This window comes from Cupressus sempervirens, chromosome 8 (assembly GCF_028749045.1).
Source record: "Cupressus sempervirens isolate cs-2001-9-10 chromosome 8, ASM2874904v1, whole genome shotgun sequence".
NCBI classification, from domain to species: Eukaryota; Viridiplantae; Streptophyta; class Pinopsida; order Cupressales; family Cupressaceae; genus Cupressus; species Cupressus sempervirens.
This window is the reverse complement of record NC_143125.1, coordinates 239,081,056-239,103,975: the sequence shown is the minus strand read 5'-3', so window position 1 is coordinate 239,103,975 and position 22,920 is coordinate 239,081,056. Positions and strand designations below refer to the sequence as shown.

Genomic DNA, 22,920 nt, shown 5'->3' with positions numbered 1-22,920 from the left:
TGACAAGGAAATTGATGGAAAAAAGTGATGTCTATGCATTTGGAGTAGTTCTATTGGAACTGATTACTGGAAGAAAGCCTGTAGACAAATCAATGCTAGAAGGAGGCCTATCTCTCGTTACCTAGGTATGCTTTATCATTTTATGTTTTAGCTTAGGAAATTCAATGTATTAGTTGCCAAGAAAGAGTACTAACATATTTTTGAAGGATATTGGTGTCATTGGTCTTAAGACTATTGTTATAAATGTGAGTGATTTCAATGGCAAAGCATGAAGTCACAAGGACTAGTCTCTCTCAGTCCATGTGATACCAAGGCACATGTCGCAGTGGTGTTACCAGTAATATTAAAAAGTTATAAAATATACTATAGTTTATAGGGAGTGAGTTTATTGTTGAATATGTAAATATATAGTAGTTTATAGGGAGTGAGTTGATTGTTGAATATGTTTTTGATTAATTGAAAATAGGTTTTTGAAGGGATCTTGAAACCTTTTACAAAATAGTGCTAAAGATAGGCAGAATTATAGTACTAACTGAGAAACATAACAAAAAAAAAAAGGCTAGCCAACCAGAGATGATGACAACAAAGCAAGGGCCAAGCTCCCCAACACAAAGACCCAAGACAATAAAACACAGAGAAGAATCACATACAAAGAGCTACCCAAGATTTTTGAGTAGCTCAGCCACTTCCAATACAAGCTTGTTCATATTCTCTGCCACTTTCTTTAGCTCTTTAACCTCAGAGGCCATAGAAGACTATTTCCTTTTATAGCCGGCTCTAGTCCTTCTACTTAGTCCAATAGGATTCTTTGTCACATGACGAGCAATGTCATTAGTGAGCTGGATAATGGCTCTATCCTCATTAGAATTCTCCAATTTACCAAGAAGGATCTTGACATGCTCATTATAAGCCTTAAGAAGTTTATAACTTTGATTAGCAATGCTCATCAGGGTAGAGTCCAAACTAAAAAACCTTGTACTTGATTGTTGAATATGTTAAAGAAGAAACAAATGCCAGTTAATTTATAGACTGGAACTAACCTGAATTTCTTGATGTATTTTTTAAATGTTGAGATGCATATACTAATGAATTTTTGGTTGTTGTAGACCAAGCCACAACTGATAGACAAGTCAAAGCTTCCAACTATTGTGGATCCTAAGATTAAAGAGTTGCTGAACATGAAACATCTTCAGCAAGTAAGTTGCATGTAAAATATTTCTTTTGAAGGGAATTAACATTATTTTAAAAAATACATTCAGTTTATACAATTTTACTCATGTTTTGGTGGATAAAAACTTAACGTTCTTCCACATTTCTTGCCCATTTTATTGCATATCTGAAATAAGACATAATCTTGCCATTTTCCAATAGCTAAATGTCTTTAACTCTGATTGGAATTTAGCATAAAATGTATTTTTAAGGTTAGATTGTCAGCTAGTTCTGGTTGATCAGCATTTGAAAATTAGAGGTGCTAATCCTTTCATTGAAGAGAAAATTTATAGTGCACTAAATATCATCACACTTACCCAAAAAAGTTGAGCCAAACTCTGAAAGTCCCATTGAATCTATAGAAGGAAGAGAAGAAATTGATTATCTAGATTGAAAGTCATTGTCCACTTTATAATCTTAGCAAGAAGAACATCATAAGCACTTGTGAACCAAGTATTTATGATGAAGCAAGAAGGAAAGAAAAATGAAAAAATGTGTTGAGTTGAGAGATAGACATTGGAAAGAAAGCCATTGATTATAAAAAGTATTAAGATCAAGTTTAAAATAATGTTTTAATTGACAAGCACAAAGCAAGATTAGTAGCTAAAGAGAAACAAATTGAAGATTGAGGAATCTTTGCTCTAGTTGCAAAGATAATTATGATTAGAATGTTGACAACACTTGTTTCCAATCATAGTTGGAATATCCACCAAATAGATATGAAGTGTTGGAATTATGATATATTTTTCAACAGTCACAACACTTATTCAATTGTGAATGTTTACTGAGCTACTCACCTAATCTATAGTTGATACCGAGCATTCCTTTGGAAATCGAGCATATGGAAAGTTCAACAGTATTTACCGAGTTCACAGTAGTTACCGAGCAGAACAGTGTTCTCCAAGCAGTTAGTGATTACTGAGCTTCGCAGTGTTTACCAAGTAGACAGTGCTCACCGAGTCATCAAAGATCTCAGTGTTTACCAAGTAAACAAGGTAAATGAAGGAATTAGTGTTTCTCGAGTAAACAAGGTAAATGAAGGAATCAGTGTTTAGTGAGTAAACAAGGTAAATGAAGGAATCAGTGTTTACCGAGTAAAACAAGGTAAATGAAGGAATCAGTGTTTACTAAGTAAACAAGGTAAATGAAGGAATCAATGTTTACCGAGTAAACAAGGGAATCAATATTTACCAAGTAAAGAAGGTTATCAATGGATTCAGTTTCTACCGAGTGACACAACATTCACCGAGTCACCAATGGTTACTGAGTTTCAAGCTACTCAGAATGATTAGTATGGACCGTGCCTCTACTCTTACTGAGTGCATGACGATGCATAGTATTTAAGTGGATGCTGAGTATCAGAAGGTCACCAAGTCAGTTTGTGGAACCCAAGTTTTCTACCACCTGGCCGACTCAGTAATGTTTGTTCACTTGTGTTTTGGCCGACCTTGCCAGTGTAAATATTGGAATGGTATATATCATTTGAAACAATGAGATGCTAAGAAGAATCATCGTTGGTTGTGGTGTGTTGCAATATTTTGAGAAGAGGGAAAGCAAGTTACCAAGAGAACAGAGGAATACAGCAAGGTCAACATTGGTACAGAAAATCTATATCCATCACATCAGGTGATCAGAGCACAAAGAATCTTATTTGTAAATAGTTGTAACCAGATCTACTACTTCATCCTAATAGGTGAATCAGTTTGTAAATCCTTTAACAGGGTAGACTTAACAGTATTTTGTAAATCTCCTAACAAAGTGCATACTTCATTGTATGTTTGCAAATCATTTAACAAGGTGTATCTAGCAATCCTACTTGCTCCTAACAAGGCAGATTATCAGAAGTGATCATTGTAAGCCTGAACCAGCCAACTTTATACTGTAGTATTGAAGTTTTGTGGGTATCATCCCCACCCCAGTTTTACTTTCTAATTGGAAAGTTTTTGGGTCACCAAATCTATGTGTTCATGTGTTAAAAATGTTTATCTTTTCATGCATACAATAGTTTAGATGGATGAATGGTAAAAATATTATTATGCAAAATAAAGTTAAAGTTTTAGAGTTACTGATTCACCCCTCCCCTCTCAGTAACCTTGTTAGTCTTGATTATTTCCAACAATTCGTATCAGAGCATTGTGGTTCTCAGGATAAAGTTTGACAACTTGAGCAAAGATCAAGGACAATGGAGATATTCAGACTTGACAAATCTATTGAGAATGAAAATCTAGATCTAGAAATGTCCATGACTCAACTCAAAGAAGCAAAAGAGCATCTTTCCCAATCTTTGAAAAGAAGAAAGTAACTTGCAAGACAAATGAATGATCATTAGTATATTGAAGAAAGGATTGAAGACCTTTTACCGTCAAGCAGTTCAAATGAAGCTAATGAAGCAATCAAGGAACTCCTAGCAAAGAATGGTTCTCTACAGGAAGAAGTAAGAAAACTCAGAAGAGAACAAGAAATCCAATCCATCAGGCTATGTGAAATTTTGGAACAGAGAAACAAAGCAAATGAAGACTTAGAGGTAAGAAATAATCTATCCCTTCAGCATGAAGATCTTATAGGACAACTATCTAATGCAAATGAAGAAATTATGAATCTAAGATCTGAGAATGAAAGTTTGAGAAATGATTTAATCACTGAAAGACAAATCAATGCAAGTTTGCAAAGTGATCTGAGATCTGAAAGACAAATCAATGAAAGTTTGAAAAATGACTTAAATGTTGAAAAACAAGTCAATGAAAGGATGATAAAATCTCAAGTAGATATGGATCAATTGAATTTGCAAAATGAGTAGAATCTTCATAGACAAAAAGGTAAAGCAGGCCTTGGATACAATGAAGAAGGTGAATCTTCCAAACAAGGTACCCAAAAGAATCAAAGACCTACTTGCAATCACTGTGGAAAGTTAGGTCATACATCCAACAGATGTTGGAGCAATGGTAAAAGAAAACTCAATGGTAAATGCTACAATTGCAATCAACATGGTCACAAAGCAAATGAATGCGAAGAAAAACCAAAGTTTGAGGGCAAATGTCACAAATGCAAGAAAAAAGGTCACAAGGCATCTGAATGTAGATCAAAATCATTCAATCCAGTAGAACAGGTTATCAAAGCATTATTTGGTTGGGACTACAATACTTGGTGCAGATGTCACTATTGTGGAGAATATGGACACATTGGAATAAACTGTGCAAGGCATCACCTAAGGAAGAAAGATACTACTATAAGATGTTATACATGTACCGGACTTGGTCATATATCCAAGAATTGCATGAATATAGGAAGAATTGAAGATGAAAAGAAAGCCAGAGCTGACAACATTCGAAAGCAGATGAGACAACAGTGGATTCCAAAATCTACCGAGCCAGAATATTCAAAAAATGGCTATATCACTCAAGAAGTGGGTGACTCCACCATTTCTAATTAGACTTATCAAAAAAAAATTAGGGACTGCATCTTCAAGCAATATCCTAAGCATTTCCAAAATATAGAAGTGCAAAAGGCAAATCAGTATTTCAGATACTAGACATATTTCATTGTGATGCAGCTACCTAGCAAGGTTGATTTCAAACTTAACCGAGCTAGGTCGGTAATGTGAAAGGTTTTTGTATGTTTACCGAGTTGCAAGGTTTACTAAGTAAGTCGGTGACTATCTGACAAACCCTAGGTCATCTCAGCTACATTCGTACCCGAGCATTAATGGAAATTTTTTTCATCAAAAAGGCAGAATTTGATCTCATTTTTCATCATGAATTTAGAATATATAGAGCAAAAAAAATTTCAGGAGTGCAAAAGAGAGTTCAAGCAATTTGAAGATTTTCCAGCGAAGAATTTTCTTAACAAAATCATTCACTCACCAAGCAGCAATGGCATCTGTAAGCACTAGCAGCAGCAAGGCAAAAAGAGGTTCTGAAATGCTTGTGAAGGGAGTAGAATGGAAAGCACCCAGCTTCAAACTCATTCCCGCCATAGCCGAATCGCTCGACCCACATGGAGCCCAATCGAAGATTCCACCAAAGGTACTACTCATAAATGACATTCGTACTCATTTCAAATGCATTGTTCAAGAAATAGGGACACTAGACATGGATAATGCCCTAGCCGAGTTGTGTGTGAACGGAACCCTAAAACTCGAGCACAAACATCTAGAAACCAAAGGTTTAACCCATATCCCACATCTGCCAAGGAACTTTCAAATGAAATGGATAAGATACATTTTAAGCCGTGTGCATAATGGACAGTTGTGGTTAGAGCAACCCATCCTGATAACAAAGAAGATGATTCATAAGATCACGGGTTTGCCAATGTTAAGCAAATTAAAAACAACTAAAACCCTAAGTCGGGATGAACTAGGTTAACCCTAGTTGAATGGGATGGTAGAGGATTGAAACCTAACAATGTATCTGATGCAAAGTTAAGGTTCAAAATCTATTTGATAGCATATAAGATGTATAGTTCCAGCAGATTGAATAGCATGCCCTATGAGGCTGTAGATTTAGCTTATAAGGTTGTTAAGAAAAACATGGAGTTTGACCTAGCAGATGTGTTGCTCAAACAACTTAATAAAAACATGGATAGTATAAGGACCTCTAAAACCAACTCCTGTAAATTTGGTTCTTTGTTAATTTTTTTATTTTTCTTTGTACAAAATTTTTTCCCTTCAAAAGGTACAGTAGTATGGAGGAAAGACATTCTAGTTTTGTATCAAATAAACGAATTTGTAGCAGAAATGGGTGAAAATTTTGATAGTATAATGGATAATTATTTTAAAGACTTCAAGAAAAGAATGAATAACAGATTTAGAATCCCTCCTAATCTTGTTGAGGACTACAAAGATGATGTGTGCTTCATGGTTGACTGTGACAAGGTATACATTCAGGTAGTCAGACACCGAGTTGCATGGGTAAAACCTCTTCCTTATGAGGTAAATATTGATGAAACCAGAGACATCATAGAGGCACTAGTAAATGAGCTAGTAGACCCAAGACAACCAATTTTTGGAACCTATGAAGAAGCTAAGGCCAGAATTGGGCTTGAAATCAAGCTACCATAGGCCATAAGCAAGGGCAAGAGGAAAATAGCAAAATTGAAAACTTCTACCAGTTCTCTTATGCTCACCAAGGGAAAAGGTGAAGATGAAGAAGGAGAAGAAGAAGAAAGAGAAGAAGAAGAAGGTGAAGAAGAAGGAGAAGAAGAATCTGTAGAGGAACAGCAAAAGAAGAAAGGTAAGGTAATCATTACCAAACCCAAAAAGAAGCCTACCGCAGTATTCACCAGAAGAACTAGGAAAGGTAAGCAGGAACCTATACTAGTTAGGCCTGCACCCACATTCGAGCAAAGGCTCAAACAATTGAAGGAAGGAGTTGGCATCACAAATTTCAAAGCATTAAAATTTGAAACTAGAACTGATGCAGAGAAAATGCAGATTGAGGAACTGGTACTCAGTAAGATGGGTAAATGGAAATACTCCCCAAACCAGATTGCCCCTCAAATCTCAAAAGAACTGCTGGAGAGATTGCAACCGATGGGAGTTAGCCACCCAAACGGTAAAACATATTTATGAGCAATCTCTAAGGAATCTCCGACCAAGTCTCACTGGAGCAGAAGTAAAAACTGAAATGAAAAACCATGAAGGTAAAATGATGATCAGATTTCACACTTGTTTGATTTTGATCAAAGACATTGAATATGTTGTAAATGATGCTACAAACATGTGGACAAATATGTATCATCTACATAAGCCCAGTGAAGATCTAGTAGAAATCAAAGATGATGACAATAGCAATGATGATGAGCTTGATAACACTCCATCTGTCACAGTCTCACCAAGATAGCTGCATGCACTGATGGAAGATAAAGAGGAAGAAGACAAGGAAGAAGAAGCTGAAGAGGTAGATAAGGAGGAAGACGATATGGTGAAAATTGCAGTAGCAGTTATTGCATCACTTCCTCACTCTCCACCTAAAACTGTAGCATCATCAAGGTTGGAGTCAACTTCAGCAGGTTTGGTCACATCTACATCAGATATATCATTAGCACCTGCCAAATCTCAGCTCCAGGTATCATCAATGGAAGTGTCTACCACTTCTCAACTCCATCATCACCAACTAGAATAATAGTAAGTTTCGCAATTTTGTCAATTCCAATTTGTTCTAAAATTTTGTTAGCAATATCTGTATCTACTTCAAACCCAATTAGTTCAGATACTGCATCACCGAGTGTATCACCATTTATGGCAAGTACTTCAGTTTTTGACCTGGCATATACTCCTATTGGCACTCCACCCTCAAGTATCCTAGTTTTCGCTGCTAGTCCTTCCATCTCTACCATTGTGTCTATTCCCAAGGTCAAACCAGTCATCACAAAAGTCCAACAAAAGCAACCATTAAGACTTATGATCACTAGAAAGGAAATTCCTAAAAACATTAACCTAGACACTGAGATAGTAATTCCAAAGATTGACTATGAAAATGCTACCATTGAAGAAATGAGGTATGCTAGTCAACTAATTGAGATGAAGGCTACGCAGAAGCAGCTAAGGTCTCAAAGGGATAAGGAATATAAAATAATTGAGAATGCCCGGAATATAATTACAGAGGCTATAGGTGTTGATGTAGATTCTACTCAACACATTTTGATCCAATTAGAAGAGGCAGTCAATAAATTCAATGAGGATACCTCCGGTCAAGAAAAGTTGATGGAGAAGGTAGAAAAGAAATTTGATAATAAGGTGCTTGAGCACATTGCTCAGCACATAGCAATGAAATAGGTTGAATTAACCTTAGTTTTGGCTAATATTGAAAATTCTTTTAATAATCTAACATCTCTTTTTGCTAAGCTTTGAGATGTTACCGAGTATACTAAGGAGATAAGAGAACAATTAAATAAGATAGATGAGGATTTGAAGGCAAGCGCACAAAATCTGAAGCTTGACCCCAGTTCAACCTCATCTCATCACCTCAGGATAAAATTTTTGTCAGAACAACAAGCAGAATTGCTGAGAGAAGAGTCAAGGATCATATCTAAAATTGTTAGATATTCAAAATATGATCCTTCCCATCATGGACACAATGCAAAAGCACATTTCCCACTCAAAAACATTGATCCATGACAACAATTTCTCCATTGCAGACCATGTGATTGAATTCTCTGCAGAAGTTCAAATTGCTCTATCCACATGCAGAATCCTGCAAGAGAATTGGGATAAGACTCTACAACTCATTCTTCAGGTACATTCAAAGTTTATCTCACATTTTGGTGTTTCTATGTAAATACATTCTTTTATTTTTTTTTGGCATTATTGTCAAAAGGGGGAGAAAGAGATACTCAGATAGAGTTATTGGTGAGATAAATGTACAAAAAGGGACAAAGAGATATTGTAAATAAAAGTCATATAACTCATGTAAATACCTTGTGTATATTGTATGGGGGAGTCATATGTAAGGAAGCCATGAATATTCAGCGGAATCAATTGTCAATATGTCAGATATTGTATATAAGTGTTGGCTCATAAGTGTTTTTGTCACTAATGCCAAAGGGGGAGATTGTTGGAATTATGATATATTTGTCATCAGTCACAACACTTATTCGATTGTGAATGTTTACCAAGCTACTCACCTAATCTACAGTTGATATTGAGCATTCCTTTGGAAACTGAGCATATGGGAAGTTCAGTAGTATTTATCGAGTTCACAGTAGTTACCGAGTAGAACAGTGTTCTCCAAGCAGTTAGTGATTATCGAGCTTCGCAGTGTTTACCAAGCAGACAATGCTCACTGAGTCATCAAAGATCTCAGTGTTTACCAAGTAAACAAGGTAAATGAAGGAATTAGTGTTTACTAAGTAAACAAGGTAAATGAAGGAATCAGTGTTTATCGAGTAAACAAGGTAAATGAAGGAATCAGTGTTTACCGAGTAAAACAAGGTAAATGAAGGAATCAGTGTTTACCGAGTAAACAAGGTAAATGAAGGAATCAGTGTTTACCGAGTAAACAAGGGAATTAGTATTTACCAAGTAAAGAAGGTTATCAATGGATTTAGTTTCTACCGAGTGACACAACATTCACCGAGTCACCAATGGTTACCGAGTTCTAAGCTACTCAAAATGATTAGTATGGATCGTGCATCTTCTCTACCAAGTGCATGACGATGCAGAGTATTGAAGTGGATGCCAAGTATTAGAAAGTCACCGAGTCAGTTTGTGGAACCCAAGTTTTCTACCACCTGGCCGACTCAATAATGTTTGTTCACTTGTGTTTTGGCCGACCTTGCCAGTGTAAATATTGGAATGGTATAAATCATTTGAAACAATGAGATGCTAAGAAGAATCATCGTTGGTTGTGGTGTGTTGCAATATTTTGAGAAGAGGGAAAGCAAATTACTAGCAGAACAGAGGAATACAGCAAGGTCAACATTGGTACAGAAAAGCTATATCCATCACATCAGGTGATCAAAGCACAAAGAATCTTATCCGCAAATAGTTGTAACTAGATCTACTACTTCATCCTAATAGGTGAATCAGTTTGTAAATCCTTTAACAGGGTAGACTTAACAGTCTTTTGTAAATCTCCTAATAGTGTGCATACTTCATTGTATGTTTGCAAATCCTTTAACAAGGTGGATCTAGCAATCCTACTTGCTCCTAGCAGGGCAGATCATCAGAAGTGATCATTGTAAGCCTTAACCGGCCAACTTTATACTACAGTATTGAATTTTTGTGGGTATCATCCCCACCCCAGTTTTAATTTCTAATTGGAAAGTTTCCAGGTCACCAAATCTGTGTGTTCATGTGTTACAAATGTTTATCTTTTCATGCATACAATAGTTTAGATGGATGAATGGTAAAATTATTATTATGCAGAATAGAGTTAAAGTTTTAGAGTTACTGATTCACCCCTCCCCTCTCAGTAACCTTGATAGTCTTGATTATTTCCAACAATGAAGTACATTCCTAAATGAAGATCTGAAAACCCAATTTTGTTAGAAAAGAAAAGGAACACAAGGTATGTCACTTGAAAAGACACTATATGATTTGAAACAAACTCCACGACATTAGTATTCAAAACCAAATAAGTACTTTCCCCAAAGAAAATTGATTTTTTTAAGACCCAATTTATACATCAAGAAGTCTAATTACACGTTATTGTTCCTTCAAAATTTTGGTCGTAGTGTATTGGTCATAGTGCTAGAGGTTGATTTTCTAATTATTGTAAATAACTTATATGTGAGGTGAAAAACTTAACTATGATGGGGTCAAAAGAAATCTACTCAAATCTATATGGATTCTTTCATGGTTTCAGATTCTCTCATTTATTTACTTTGAGCTATGATTGTTCAATTCTATTATTAACAAAAACTTTTTAATCATAATGCCTAAGGAAAATCTACTCAAATCTATAGTTCTTTCCTAGTTTTAGATTCTCTCTTTTATTTACTTTGAACTATGATTGTTTAATGCTATCGTCAACCCAATAAAAACATTTTCATCATAATGTTCACTTTGGTAGAACAACAACTTGTAGCCTAGTTGTTCAGTGCAAGGGCAATTTAGGTGTGCATTGCAAGAAGTTCAATGAATTGGGGATTGTCTTTGTTAGCTCATTTGGTTGTTATCATGGGTATACAGTATTATGATGGATAGGAAAATGCTCACACAGACTATCCTATAACTGATCTTCTCCAAATGATGGGGTGTGCCAGTAGACCTCTTCTTGATAATGCTAAAAAGTGTGTAATTTTATGTCATACACCTCATAAAGAATATTATAAAAAAATCTTATATGAGCCATTTCCCATGGAGAGTCATCTAGATCACTTTCTCCATCATATCAATGCTGAAGTTGTCGTGGGTACTATTGAAAGTAAGTAGGATCCTATAGACTATCTTACTTGGACATTCTTCTATCAAAGACTCACACAAAATCTAAATTACTATAATCTTCAAGGTGTCAGCCATAGGCATTTGTCAGACCACCTTTTTGAGCTTATAGAGAGTACACTGAGTGATTTGGAATCAAGCAAATGTGTTTCCATAGAAGATGATATATATCTTTCTCCTTTGAACCTGGGGATGATAGGATCTTACTACTATATTAGATATACCACCATTGAAATCTTAAGCTCATCCTTGTCTGCAAAGACAAAGCTAAAAGAGCTTCTTGAAATTCTTCCTTTTACCTCAGAGTATTCACAACTTCCCATATGGCTAGGTGAAGAAGAAATAATAAGAAAATTGATAAATCATCAAAAGTTTTCTATTGAAAAACCAAAATATACCGATCCACGTGTAAAGGAAAATGCATTGTTGTAAGCTCACTTTTCAAGGCATGTCATAGCTGGCAACCTAACACTAGATCAGTGAGCTTCTTTCTGCTAACCAGCTTCTTCAAGCTATGGTGGATGTTATTTCTGGTAATGGTTGGTTCAATCTAGCTCTTGCAGCAATGGAATTGAGCCAAATGGTTACACAAGGTCTGTGGGACCATAATTTTGTCCTATTATAGCTTCCACATTTCATCAAGGAACTTGCTAAGAAGTGCCATGAAAATCCAAAGAAAAACATTGAAACTATTTTTGATTTAGTGGAGATGGAGGATGATGAAAGGCGTGAATTGTTACAAATGATAGATTCATAAGTGTTAGACATTGCTCATTTTTGTAATCACTTCCCAAACATTGATTTGGCATATGACATAGTTGACAGTGATGATGTGAGGGCTAGAGAGAATGTAATAGTTCAGGTCACTCTAGAAAGAGATCTTGAAGGTAGACATGAGTTGGGTGCAGTTGATGCACCAAGGTATCCCAAAGCAAAGGAAGAAGTATGGTGGCTAGTAATTGGGGATTTAAAAAGCAATCAGCTACTGGCCATTAAGAGGGTATTCCTCCAAAGGAAGACTAAAGTCAAGCTTGGGTTTATTGCACCTTCGGAGCTTGGAGAGAAGAAATATACAATATATTTCATGTGTGATTGATAGCTTGGGTGTGATCAAGAGTACACTTTCACAGTCAATGTGAATGAAGCAGAAGATGAAGAAAATGCAAAGGAATGAATGTTATTTACCGAGTACCATAGTTGTATAAATTTTGCATGAAGTTGATATGGTCAATATATGATGATGGAGAAAGATTGTGTGGCAAAACTCTGCAACTCAAATATACAGGCTCACAGAATAAGTTTCATCTAGTAACTTGAATGCTTTTACCATGGGTTTCAGTGATACATGATTTCAGTTAATAATTTGTTAATAAATAGCTCTTGCCATTGGCTTCACCAATCTATGGTTTCAATACAACAAATCATTACTAACACTAATATTAAGATCAATTGTGGCATGCTTGCATTTAATGCAACCCATTAATTGGGAATCAAGACTTTAGCAAACTAGCTAAGTGCACTTGTGGTTACTGTGTTGAGCTTGTAATAACTTAAATAGTTAATACTATTTTCACAGTGTAGAAGTATCTAGAACCCCCCCTCAATGACCAAATTTTTCTCATGTTCCTCTTTGTGAAAATACTTGAACCTAGAAAGGACCTTGTCCAAATTTACTAAGTCCCTTATAGAAGGATAGACATTGAAAATTGAAAGAAAACCTTTAAATTCTATTGGAAAATTCTCCTGATAATCATCATATGGGACAGATGGAATGAAAGAAACTTAGTAATGGAATGAAAGAATATTAGTAATATCAAGACAATTTGATATTTAATTAGTTAGTTTAATTAATTTCTTAGGCAAAATATATGAGGAACAAAGACATTGCATTAGTGTAGACTATGGTAAATGACTTGGACACTTAGATATCAAGAAATTTGTACTTGTTTCAAATTGAAACATTCAAGTCCCCTTGAATTCTCAAGCATTACTAGAAGAAGTAAAGTAGAAAAAGGTTAAGATATTTGAAGCTTGATAAGTAGGAGATATTTTACACAAGAAGTCAAATTGTGATCTCAATATTAGGATTCAGTTGTGTTTTTTTGAGGCAAACAATCATATTATGATTTAGTAGGCAGGTTTATATTAGAACTATAGTTTATAAAATATCTTAATATCATATGTTTCTACTCCAAAGTTGAGTCCCAAACATCTTTGTTGGTATTTGTTCTTTTGAAGTTTTCTTTTTTGTACATTTTGCGTTGTATTAGTTGGTTTTCTAAATAAAAATTGGTTCCCATATTTAACTTTATTCTCACCTGAGAACTCACTAGTGTTATTCTAAGGAGTTTTAGGTAGGAATTGTAACAAAGCAAGAATGTGTTGAATCAATTTTATCAGTTTCTATAGAGTTTTATACTGATATGAATTATAACGTTCATGAGAATCCAAAATGTTTGTAGTTTTTAAAACTGAATTTCTGTAAAATGTGCTCCAAAAAAGTACTTTCGAGGATGAAAGTGATGATAATATAGATCTAGATGAACAATTTGGTACTTCAAGTGCTACACCAAAAGTGCCAGAAGAAAATGTCAGTGATGATGAGATTGTTGACTCAGACATTGAACTTGACAATGAAGGAGTTGTTGAACCAGACAATGACCCCCCACAGAAAGTAAGGCTTCGATTGATAATATTTTCTATTGAAAACTAAAATATTTATGTCATAGTACATTCTGAGTTTGAGTTAGTATTGCTTTTGGAGCTTCTACATGATTGATGTTGTTAACATCAACTCTTTAATTAACATATGTAGTTACTAATAGATGGGAAATCCCTCTATTGAAGCCATTGAAGAGAAATGAGATTCTACCCAAGAAGCCAAGGGAAAAACAATGGAGGAAATGTCAAATGGTATAACTCTTTGCTAATAGAATCCGTAGAGTGGTTGTCATATATTATTTTTGAAAGGGTATCACATAGATTGTCTTTTGCATTTGTTCTAATCTCAGAGTTTCTCAGGTGATTTGGAAGAGGCTATAAACCATCTTATAGATCATTGGTGATTGTGTCACTTCTTATAGGATCATTGATTCCCAAGGATGTCTCCCCAACACAAAATCATCAACTAGCTTTGCACTTGGCCCTAACTGCAACATTCTTTGTTGGGATTTTTTAAGCAAGCATGGGCATTTTCAAGTTGATGATTTACATGTCTAATAATGCAATAATGTCACTATGCAAGCCTCTCAATGTCTGTCCTTCATAGGATTCTTCTTTTATAGAGAAGATACATGTGACTATACATAATTGAGTGGGAGGCTTGCACTAAAAAATTGTGTAATTCAATGGTTTTAACAAGTCCCATATTTCTATTTTTAGTTATATAATTCTGTTTATTTGGGATGGCATGAGAAAGTCATACTAATTTATATAACTATTTAAAGTTCATGGACAACACTAGAATCTTTTGCAATGGAGTCAAACAACTGGTTTTGGTCACTAATAGTATGTGTCACATCATTTATGATTCTACTACAGGTTGGGATTCATTATAGACTTTCTATCGTATGCAACTATCGTGGGTTTCATGGCTGGAGCAGCGACTATTGTTTCTCTCCAACAGCTAAAAGGCATTCTTGGTCTTCAACATTTTACTACAAAGACAGACATAGCATCTGCCATGAGATTAGTATGAGGACAAACTCACAAGGTATGTTTATATGCAATGAATCAGTAACCTCGTGATTTGAATACAGCTAGAGTAAAGAATTCATTCTTGAATAAAGTATATTGCCAACTTATTGTTATTGTCTTCTTGTAATTGTATCGATGTGCAGTGGAGGTGGGAGACCATAGTTCTTGGAATATGCTTTCTCTCTTTTCTACTCATCACTCATCAAATTGTCAGTATTATAACATAACTTCATGATTCTCTTTCATTTTTCTATCCATATAATACCTAGCCTTCATAATGACAAGAAGAAAAAACATGGAATGACTAATGTCTGATATAGTGTTGATCTATTTTTTCATTCTTGTGGGTTGATTTTATGGAGTAAGAAAAATCCTAATCTCTTCTGGATATCAACATCTGCTCCTCTGACATCTGTAATTCTTAGTAGTGTGTTGGTGTTCGCTACACATGCAGATAAACATGGGGTTGAGATTTTATGAGTTTCTATCACCAACTATTCTATATAGTCTTGTATTCATTTCTGGAAAATGTGTTCAATTCACTCACGTCTAAGTATGGTAGAATGAATCACTTATCAAATCACTTATTATTATGATCTGTACATGTTCAATATCACTACCCAAAAGATACTAGTTATTTAGCGAGTTTGAAACATGATGGGTATGGAACAATTTGTTTGATATTATGTCTAATTGTTGTTCTAAACATGATTTTCTGGTCCTAAAATGCATGTTTCTTTTACTAATGTTTTTGTGGGTGGCTTGAAACAGGTTGGTCACTTAAAATGTGGTTTGAACCCATTGACCACTGAATTCTTTGTTTTCGAGGCCAAATATTTAAAGACCCTTGTGAAGGCAGGATTGATAATTGGCATCATCACACTCACTGTAAGAGCTAATCCCTTGAATTATGTTCATTGGCTGGTAATTTATTACCTCTAGCTGATTTAAATGAGTCCCGTGTAGGAAGGAATAGCAGTTAGCAAAACTTTTACATTGTTCAAGAACTACAATATTGATGGCAATAAAGAGATGATTGCCATTGGTATGATGAACATTATAGGTTCATGCACATCTTGCTACATCACAACTGATAATTACTGCAATGCATTTAATCTGTTGAGTTACAAAACATTATATGACTACTCTGAGTCTTTATTGCATTCAAAGCATGAAATTTAGTACTGGTCCTAAGTTTTCATAACAATCAAACCATGGATTTTGTATTGATTCTAAGACTTTATAGTATTCAAACCATGGATTCTAATGTTAATTCTAGGTTTTTATGGCATTCAAAACATGAACTGTAGAAGAATTTATATGGTCTGAAGGGATGTTGCCCCACACTTCTCGTCACCACCCTTGTATTCAAATGTTGTTCTTGAACTCCTGGGATATTATTATTGGGTAAAGCTTAAACGGTCTTGAATTTGTTTGTTTTCTTTTTTTATTTGGGGTTCTGGGTTTCTAAAATATCTCAACAATGAAAAAGAATGTGCTGACCAACTCTCTAGCAGGCTCCTCTTAATTGGGTACTTCACATGGGTTGCTAGACTACAAGGTGCTTCCTTTATTCAGCAAGTGGCGAGTGCTTGATCTTGAGAACCTTGCGATCTCATTGTTCTTGTCTTCACGCTTCTCAATCTTGTGATCAAGCACCAAAATCTCTAATGTAGGGCCAATGCTTAACTAGTGGATGAGGAAAAAAAGGTGATTGAGGATGTGGATAAAGATAGACGTTATGCAATCGATGCGTCAATTGTAAGAATTATGAAGAGTAGAAAAGTTTTAGCACACCAAAAACTTGTTATGGAGTGCGTTGAGCAACTTGGATGGGTGTTCAAGGTGAATTGCCTGATTGGATGCTAGATACTTTTGTTTGCATCACTAGTACTTTAGATTTGCTTTCTACTTTCCCACAATGAATGGGTTTATACCTGTGTGAATTTGTAAAAAGTGGTCTTTTCCTTTTTCAATAGATTGTCCTTTATTCGTAAGAAAATGATATACCTGGATAAGTAGGCATATTGGCGACTGTTTGATGTACTTTTTTCTCTTTGTAGTGTGTAGTTTATGTTTGCGGTCCTGATGTGATCATATTTAGCATGGTGGTTCTTTGGAAAGGGAGGAGATCCTGGCAGTGGCAAGCCCAAACTTCAAATTGTTGTTCCTTCTGCGGCTTTTGGTGGAGCATTAATAAGTTTTGTACTGTGCCCAGCAGAGTTGATAACGGTAACAAGAACTAGACTTTGTATCTATTGTATGTATATAAATTGAACTCTAGACTCCATACCATTGACTATTTATTGTTTTGCAATGTATATTGCAAGTTTAGGAGAATGACAACAGGAAATTGAAAAAGCATCAGCAGATATATGTTGGGCCTATGGAATGTGCACTGCAAACTCTTAGAAATGAAAGGGTAAGGTGTTAAATTGTTGTTACTATTTGGTATGTAGTTGTAGACATGCAATATAAATGCTTCACGTGGTATCCTTCATTATACAAGATATTGTTTGATTGTTTCATTGGTGCATAATTTTCCAAGTACAAGGTTTGTTTCGTGGTGGTCTAACTACATTTTTTAGGGAGTCTATTGGAAACACAATTTTCTTTAGTACTTATGAATTGAATTGTTATCATATTCTTTCACTTGTTAGTACACATGATAAGATGAATCCCTAAAATGAATTCCCAGTCTTCTCAATTTGTCAACTATTCTTCTAAAGTTTTTATACAAGCAGGAGTTGGAGTTGTCTCTGGTGGGCTTGTAGGAATTGAGGTATGTAACCTTAATGTTGGAATTTCAATTTAAGTATTTAAACTCAGTTTTTGTAGATCAAATGTGTACAACAAAACTTGTAATTTGCTTTGTAGTTTTGGTCAGCTATTTTGCCTCTCGATGTTGCAAAAACTCATATTCAAATAGCTCCAAATATTAATGCCAACAGAAATCCTATACACACAATCAGGATGGTAGGACATAAAATTTCATTTTTACATGGACTCTACTCTAGAAAAAATGTTTTTAAATTAATTTTTAATAAAGATTTTGACTAGGCTTTTAGAAAGCTATTGGATTCTTATGACATCAATTAGGATATCTGTTAGGATTGATGGTTGGATTATTGAATTGGGTTAATTCATTTATTTGCATGTTTTCTTGTGTTCTGGATAAAAAAAATTATCATTCACGATACTAACACCAATTGTTTGCATTCTTATTTTATAGTGGGTATATAGAATGTTCTAATTAAAAGATTAAAATTTAAATATTCAAATACCATATGACTTAGCTTCTGTCTTTTTGTCTAGGATCTATTCTACTAAGTAGTCTTAGATAACTAATAGATGAATTTAAAAGCAACAAGTGCTCATATTAATGAAAATGAAACCATTTCCCAAATCTATGTTTGGCAGATTTATAGAGAACTCAATTTTAGAGGATTATATGCTGGCTTGGGGGCTACATTGGTGAGAGCTTTCCCTGCTAATGCTACAGCTATCGTCACTTGAGAACTTACAACAAATTTACTGGGGGTGAAATGGTAGTAAGAGCATTACCTTCAGAGATGAATGGGTTTATACCTGTGTGAATTTGTAAAAAGTGGTCTTTTCTTTTTTCAATAGATTGTTCTTTATCCGTAAGAAAATGATATACCTGGATAAGTAGGCATATTGACATACCTAGGAACTGGCATTATGTCATGGGACTCAACTAACAATATATTTGTACCAAGTATAGTGCACTGTAATGGTATTGTTCATACAATGTTGATATTTACTCAAGAGGACTATTTTTATTTAGTTTTATTTGCTAAGTTTCCTTTTTAGTTTGATTTTGTGGTGGTGACACTTCAGACTCAAATGCCTAAAAATGCTTCATGCAGTGTCTAGTCTCGAGCCCTAATCACTAGGCAAGCTCCTAGATCTTATTATAATTTTCTTACTGCAATGTCACATCTAGTTTGCATGTGATTCTACTGACCTAAAGAATCCTTAACCATAAAAAACAGTAGTCTCCTTTGCCCAAGATAATACAACTTTGTTTGGATTTAAACAAGAAAATTGCAGCATTATTATTATTGAGGATTTGTGTCTGCTCAGAAACTTCTTATCTAAGAAAGCCTTCCTGAGGGTTATGAGCTTGTCTATTTCTCCTTTACGTCAAATGTTCAATGCGAGCATGTTGCTAAGAGCCTGCCCAAGGTTACAAATGCAAAGTGAACTGGTTTTTGATTGCCTCTTTTATTAGAGTAGATTTACTTGTGGGGTGTAGAGCACATGGAGAGCTTGCCTGCTTATTTAGAGTTTTGTTTCTCATCCTTTTCCTGAATATCATATCAAAGAAAATACAAAGAGCTCACACAAGTTTGTATGATTCTCTTTCCAATTTTGGCAGATAGAAAACTATTATGGCTTAAGACTATGTTCAACATAATTTACAACCTCAACAAGAGTTGGAATCCCATTTTTATACATATGTGACATTGGTTGCAGTAACAAGAATGTCACTACATCATTTGGATATATTCAACAAATCAATATGCATATCCTGCAATATTGGCTTGTCATTAGATGACATTTCATGGAGGCAATCAATAAAATAGTTCAAACACCTTACCTATGATTCCACATTTTGCATGCATGTCTACCAAGGCAGTTGCAACTTAAACAAATATATTCTGTCAATATATCTATTTTGTGCATATCCAGCAACCATGGCTTTTGATGACCACATTACATTTAGGCATCCTATGAAACAGTTCACATGACTTATCTATGCTTCCATTTTGCAAGCATTTCTCCCAAGGAAAATGCTACTACTTCATCTACACAACCTAACAAAATCCTTTATGCTTTGATGGATGCCTATAGCTTATCCCAAAGCTCTCATTTAGCAATTATGAGATGATCAATCAAGAGGAAACAGATAAGAGCTTAGAGTGAAACAATTTTTTGATGATCATATGAAATGAAATAGGCATGTGAGTAGAAAGAAACTAGAAAGACATTGTGTACAGTTGAAGGCATGAAATGGATGGTTTTGGAGCATTCAACACAGATACTCAACATTTAGTACATATCATCATTCGAGATCAAATGGGTGTGTGGGATTATACGCATAGTGAATAATAAAGGAGGGAATTGAACCCTCCTTGAGGCTCACACTTGTTGAGATCCACTTTAGCAAGGGCCCTTCTTGTGAAATTGTTGTCTAAAACCTTTCTAATGAGATAATGTGTTATGAGCTCTTCATCAGTGGGATGGAACGTGAATCCAGGAGGCAGTTGTGCATCACCCATATCATGACTGTAACTAAAGTTTTCATTTGGGTAATAGGGAAGAGAATTCAATAATAGAGGCTCTTAACTTTAGTTACAGTCATGATATGGGTGATGCACAACTACCTCCTAGATTCACGTTCCATCCCACTGATGAAGAGCTCATAACACATTATCTCATTAGAAAGGTTTTCAATAACAATTTCATAAGAAGGGCCATTGTTGAAGTGGACCTCAACAAGTGTATGCCTTAAAAAAAAAAATTTTGATGAATGCTTGGCAATTTTCTACCAAGCATTGGTCAAAATTTCAACCAATGCTTGGTTGTTTTTGACCAATCATTGGTCGAAATTTTGACCAATACTTGGTAGTTTTTGACCAATGCTTGGTAGAACTTGTGCCAACATGTTTCAAAGGTTTTGACCAACATATTGGTAAGAATTTTGACCAAAAAATTATCGACCAATGGGTTGGTCGAACTTGGTTGAGATTTGGTAGAAAATTGGGTCAAAATTTTAACCAAAAATGGTCGAAAAATGACCTCAACTGTACTAGTGACTTGCAGCAATAGGTGCATCTCATGATGTTTCAAGGAATCTTGAGGAGGAGGAGAAGCAACAAATGAAAATGGTAGTAAGGCCTGCCATCCCTGACAACAACATCCATTGGCAAGTGTTTGAATTTGATGAACAAATTGTAAGCTTCTTGCAGAATGAAGCAGAATTTTCAGATAAGAACCAGTCAAGACAACAAGATTAGTATGGTGATCAAATCATTAACCTCAATTCCAATAAGCTTCCTAGGGGTCTCATTACTTTAGAGAGTTTTTTCAATCCTGATGACCAAGCAAGAAGCAGAGTCATGAACCTAGCTGCTGACAAGGATGATCACACCCCAGTCATGATTGCTAATGGAAAATCCTTAAACATGGGGAAGGTATGTTCTGAGATTGAGCAAGAAAGTTTTATTCATCTATGTCAAGAATTTAATGATATATTTGCCTGGACGTATGATGATTTAAAGGGTTTTGACCCAAGGTTATTTCAGCATACCATAGATTTAATTGATAATGTCAAACTAGTAAGACAAAAACAAAGGCCAGTGAATCCCAAAATTGAACCCTTAATGAGAAAAGAGTTGTCCAAATTAATTAAGGCCAATATAATTTTCCCCGTCAAGCACTCATCATAGGTAGCAAACCTTGTCCCTGTTAGGAAGAAGAATGGAGAAATTAGACTGTGTTTGGACTTTAGGGACCTTAACCAAGCTTCCCTTAAAGATCACCATCCCCTCCCTTCCATGGAGCAGATTTTGTCCAAGGTCAGTGGTTTGAAGAGGTTTTCATTTCTTGATGGATTTTTGGGCTACAATCAAGTACTGGTCAAAGAGTTTGATAGATACAAGATTGCATTTACCACCAAATGGGGTACCTATGCTTATTGTAAGATGCCATTTGGGCTAACCAATGCAGGTGCTACATTTCAGAAGGCAATGGAGATGGCCTTTAAAAGCATGATTGAAAAGTTTGTATTAGTTTACCTTGATGATATCATAGTATATTCAAAGAGTGTAGAAGATCATTTTGATCATTTAAGACAAGTGTTCTCAAGGTGTAGAGAGTTTGGGGTATCCCTTAAACTGAGCAAGTGTGTCTTTGCTACCAATCAAGGAAAATTATTAGGACACATTGTATCTAAGGATGGTTTAACCATTGATCCAAAAAGAACAAAAGCAATACTTGCTCTCCCTCTTCCTAAACATAAGAAAGGGTTGCAAATTTTCCTTGGTAGGATAAATTTTGTGAGAAGATTTATCCCTAATATTTCCACCATGGTAAAAACCCTTACAACTATGCTCAAGAAAAGTATGGTATTTGCATGGACCAAGGAAGGGAAGGAAAGTTTTGAAGAGATTAAGGTAGCCATAGCCTTGGCCCCCACTCTCATTAATCCAAATTTTGAAAAATATTTCATCCTTTATACCCTAGGTGGTGAGTCAAGCATTTTCGTTGTCTTGACTCAAGCAAATGATAAAGATGAAGAGCAGCCCATAGCCTTCTTTAGTGAAGGGCTTAAAGAGTATGAAGACAAATACAGCTATGTGGAAAAGAAAGCTCTTGTAGCCATCAGAGCTTTAAAGAAGCTTAGACACCTCCTATCTGATAAAAAGATTCATTTGTTAGTACCCCATGCCAGTGTGAAAGATTTCCTTTTGAGCAAAGATATTAGTAAGAAAAGGGCTAGTTGGATTACTAAAGTAATGCAATATGATGTTGACATCTAGATCACCAAGCTAGTAAGAGGGAAGGGGTTGTGTAAACAGATGATATCATCTCAGGAATCCAATGAGGAAGTTGTTATGATACTAACAGAACAACAGGAGGCAAGAAATGATGATCCAAGGAACTGGATGGATGATATGAAGAATTTCTTATCAGGCAATGGATACCCTCAAGGATTAGATAGAACTAAAAGGAGATAGTATAGATTACAATCAATTCCTTATGTCATAATTGATGGCGTCCTTTTCAGGAAAGATTTTAATGGAGCCCTATTAAGGTGCATTGACAAGGACCAGGTTAAAAGAATGATCAAAGAGCTTCATGATGGTCCTAATGGTGGTCACTTCTCAGCAAGGACAACTGCAATGAAGGTCATGAGGGTTGGTTACTACTGGTCGTCCCTATTCCATGATTGTCATAGGTATGTGAGGAAATGTGAAAAATGTGCTTTCTTTTTTTGTAAGCAAAAGCTTGCAGCTCTTCCTCTTCATCCCATTTAGGTGGACCAGCCTTTTGCTCAATGGGGATTGGATTTCATAGGCCTTATCAATCCTCCTTCTAGTTCTGGT

At 35.3% G+C, this 22,920-nt stretch overlaps 1 protein-coding gene across 1 annotated transcript in view; it reads left to right on the top strand.

Annotated features, from left to right (window-relative positions):
* The first annotated feature begins 11,603 nt into the window (after nucleotides 1–11,603).
* Nucleotides 11,604–22,920, top strand: part of LOC149542392 (protein argonaute 7-like) — a 28,239-nt gene continuing 16,922 nt past the window's right edge. The window contains exons 1-8 of the mRNA XM_089795725.1: nucleotides 11,604–11,682; nucleotides 11,908–12,010; nucleotides 13,592–13,763; nucleotides 15,557–15,709; nucleotides 15,752–15,830; nucleotides 16,890–17,017; nucleotides 17,121–17,207; nucleotides 17,484–17,567. Of these exons, the coding sequence (XP_089651851.1) occupies nucleotides 11,604–11,682; nucleotides 11,908–12,010; nucleotides 13,592–13,763; nucleotides 15,557–15,709; nucleotides 15,752–15,830; nucleotides 16,890–17,017; nucleotides 17,121–17,207; nucleotides 17,484–17,567 (885 nt within the window). The remainder of the gene's footprint in view (nucleotides 11,683–11,907; nucleotides 12,011–13,591; nucleotides 13,764–15,556; nucleotides 15,710–15,751; nucleotides 15,831–16,889; nucleotides 17,018–17,120; nucleotides 17,208–17,483; nucleotides 17,568–22,920) is intronic.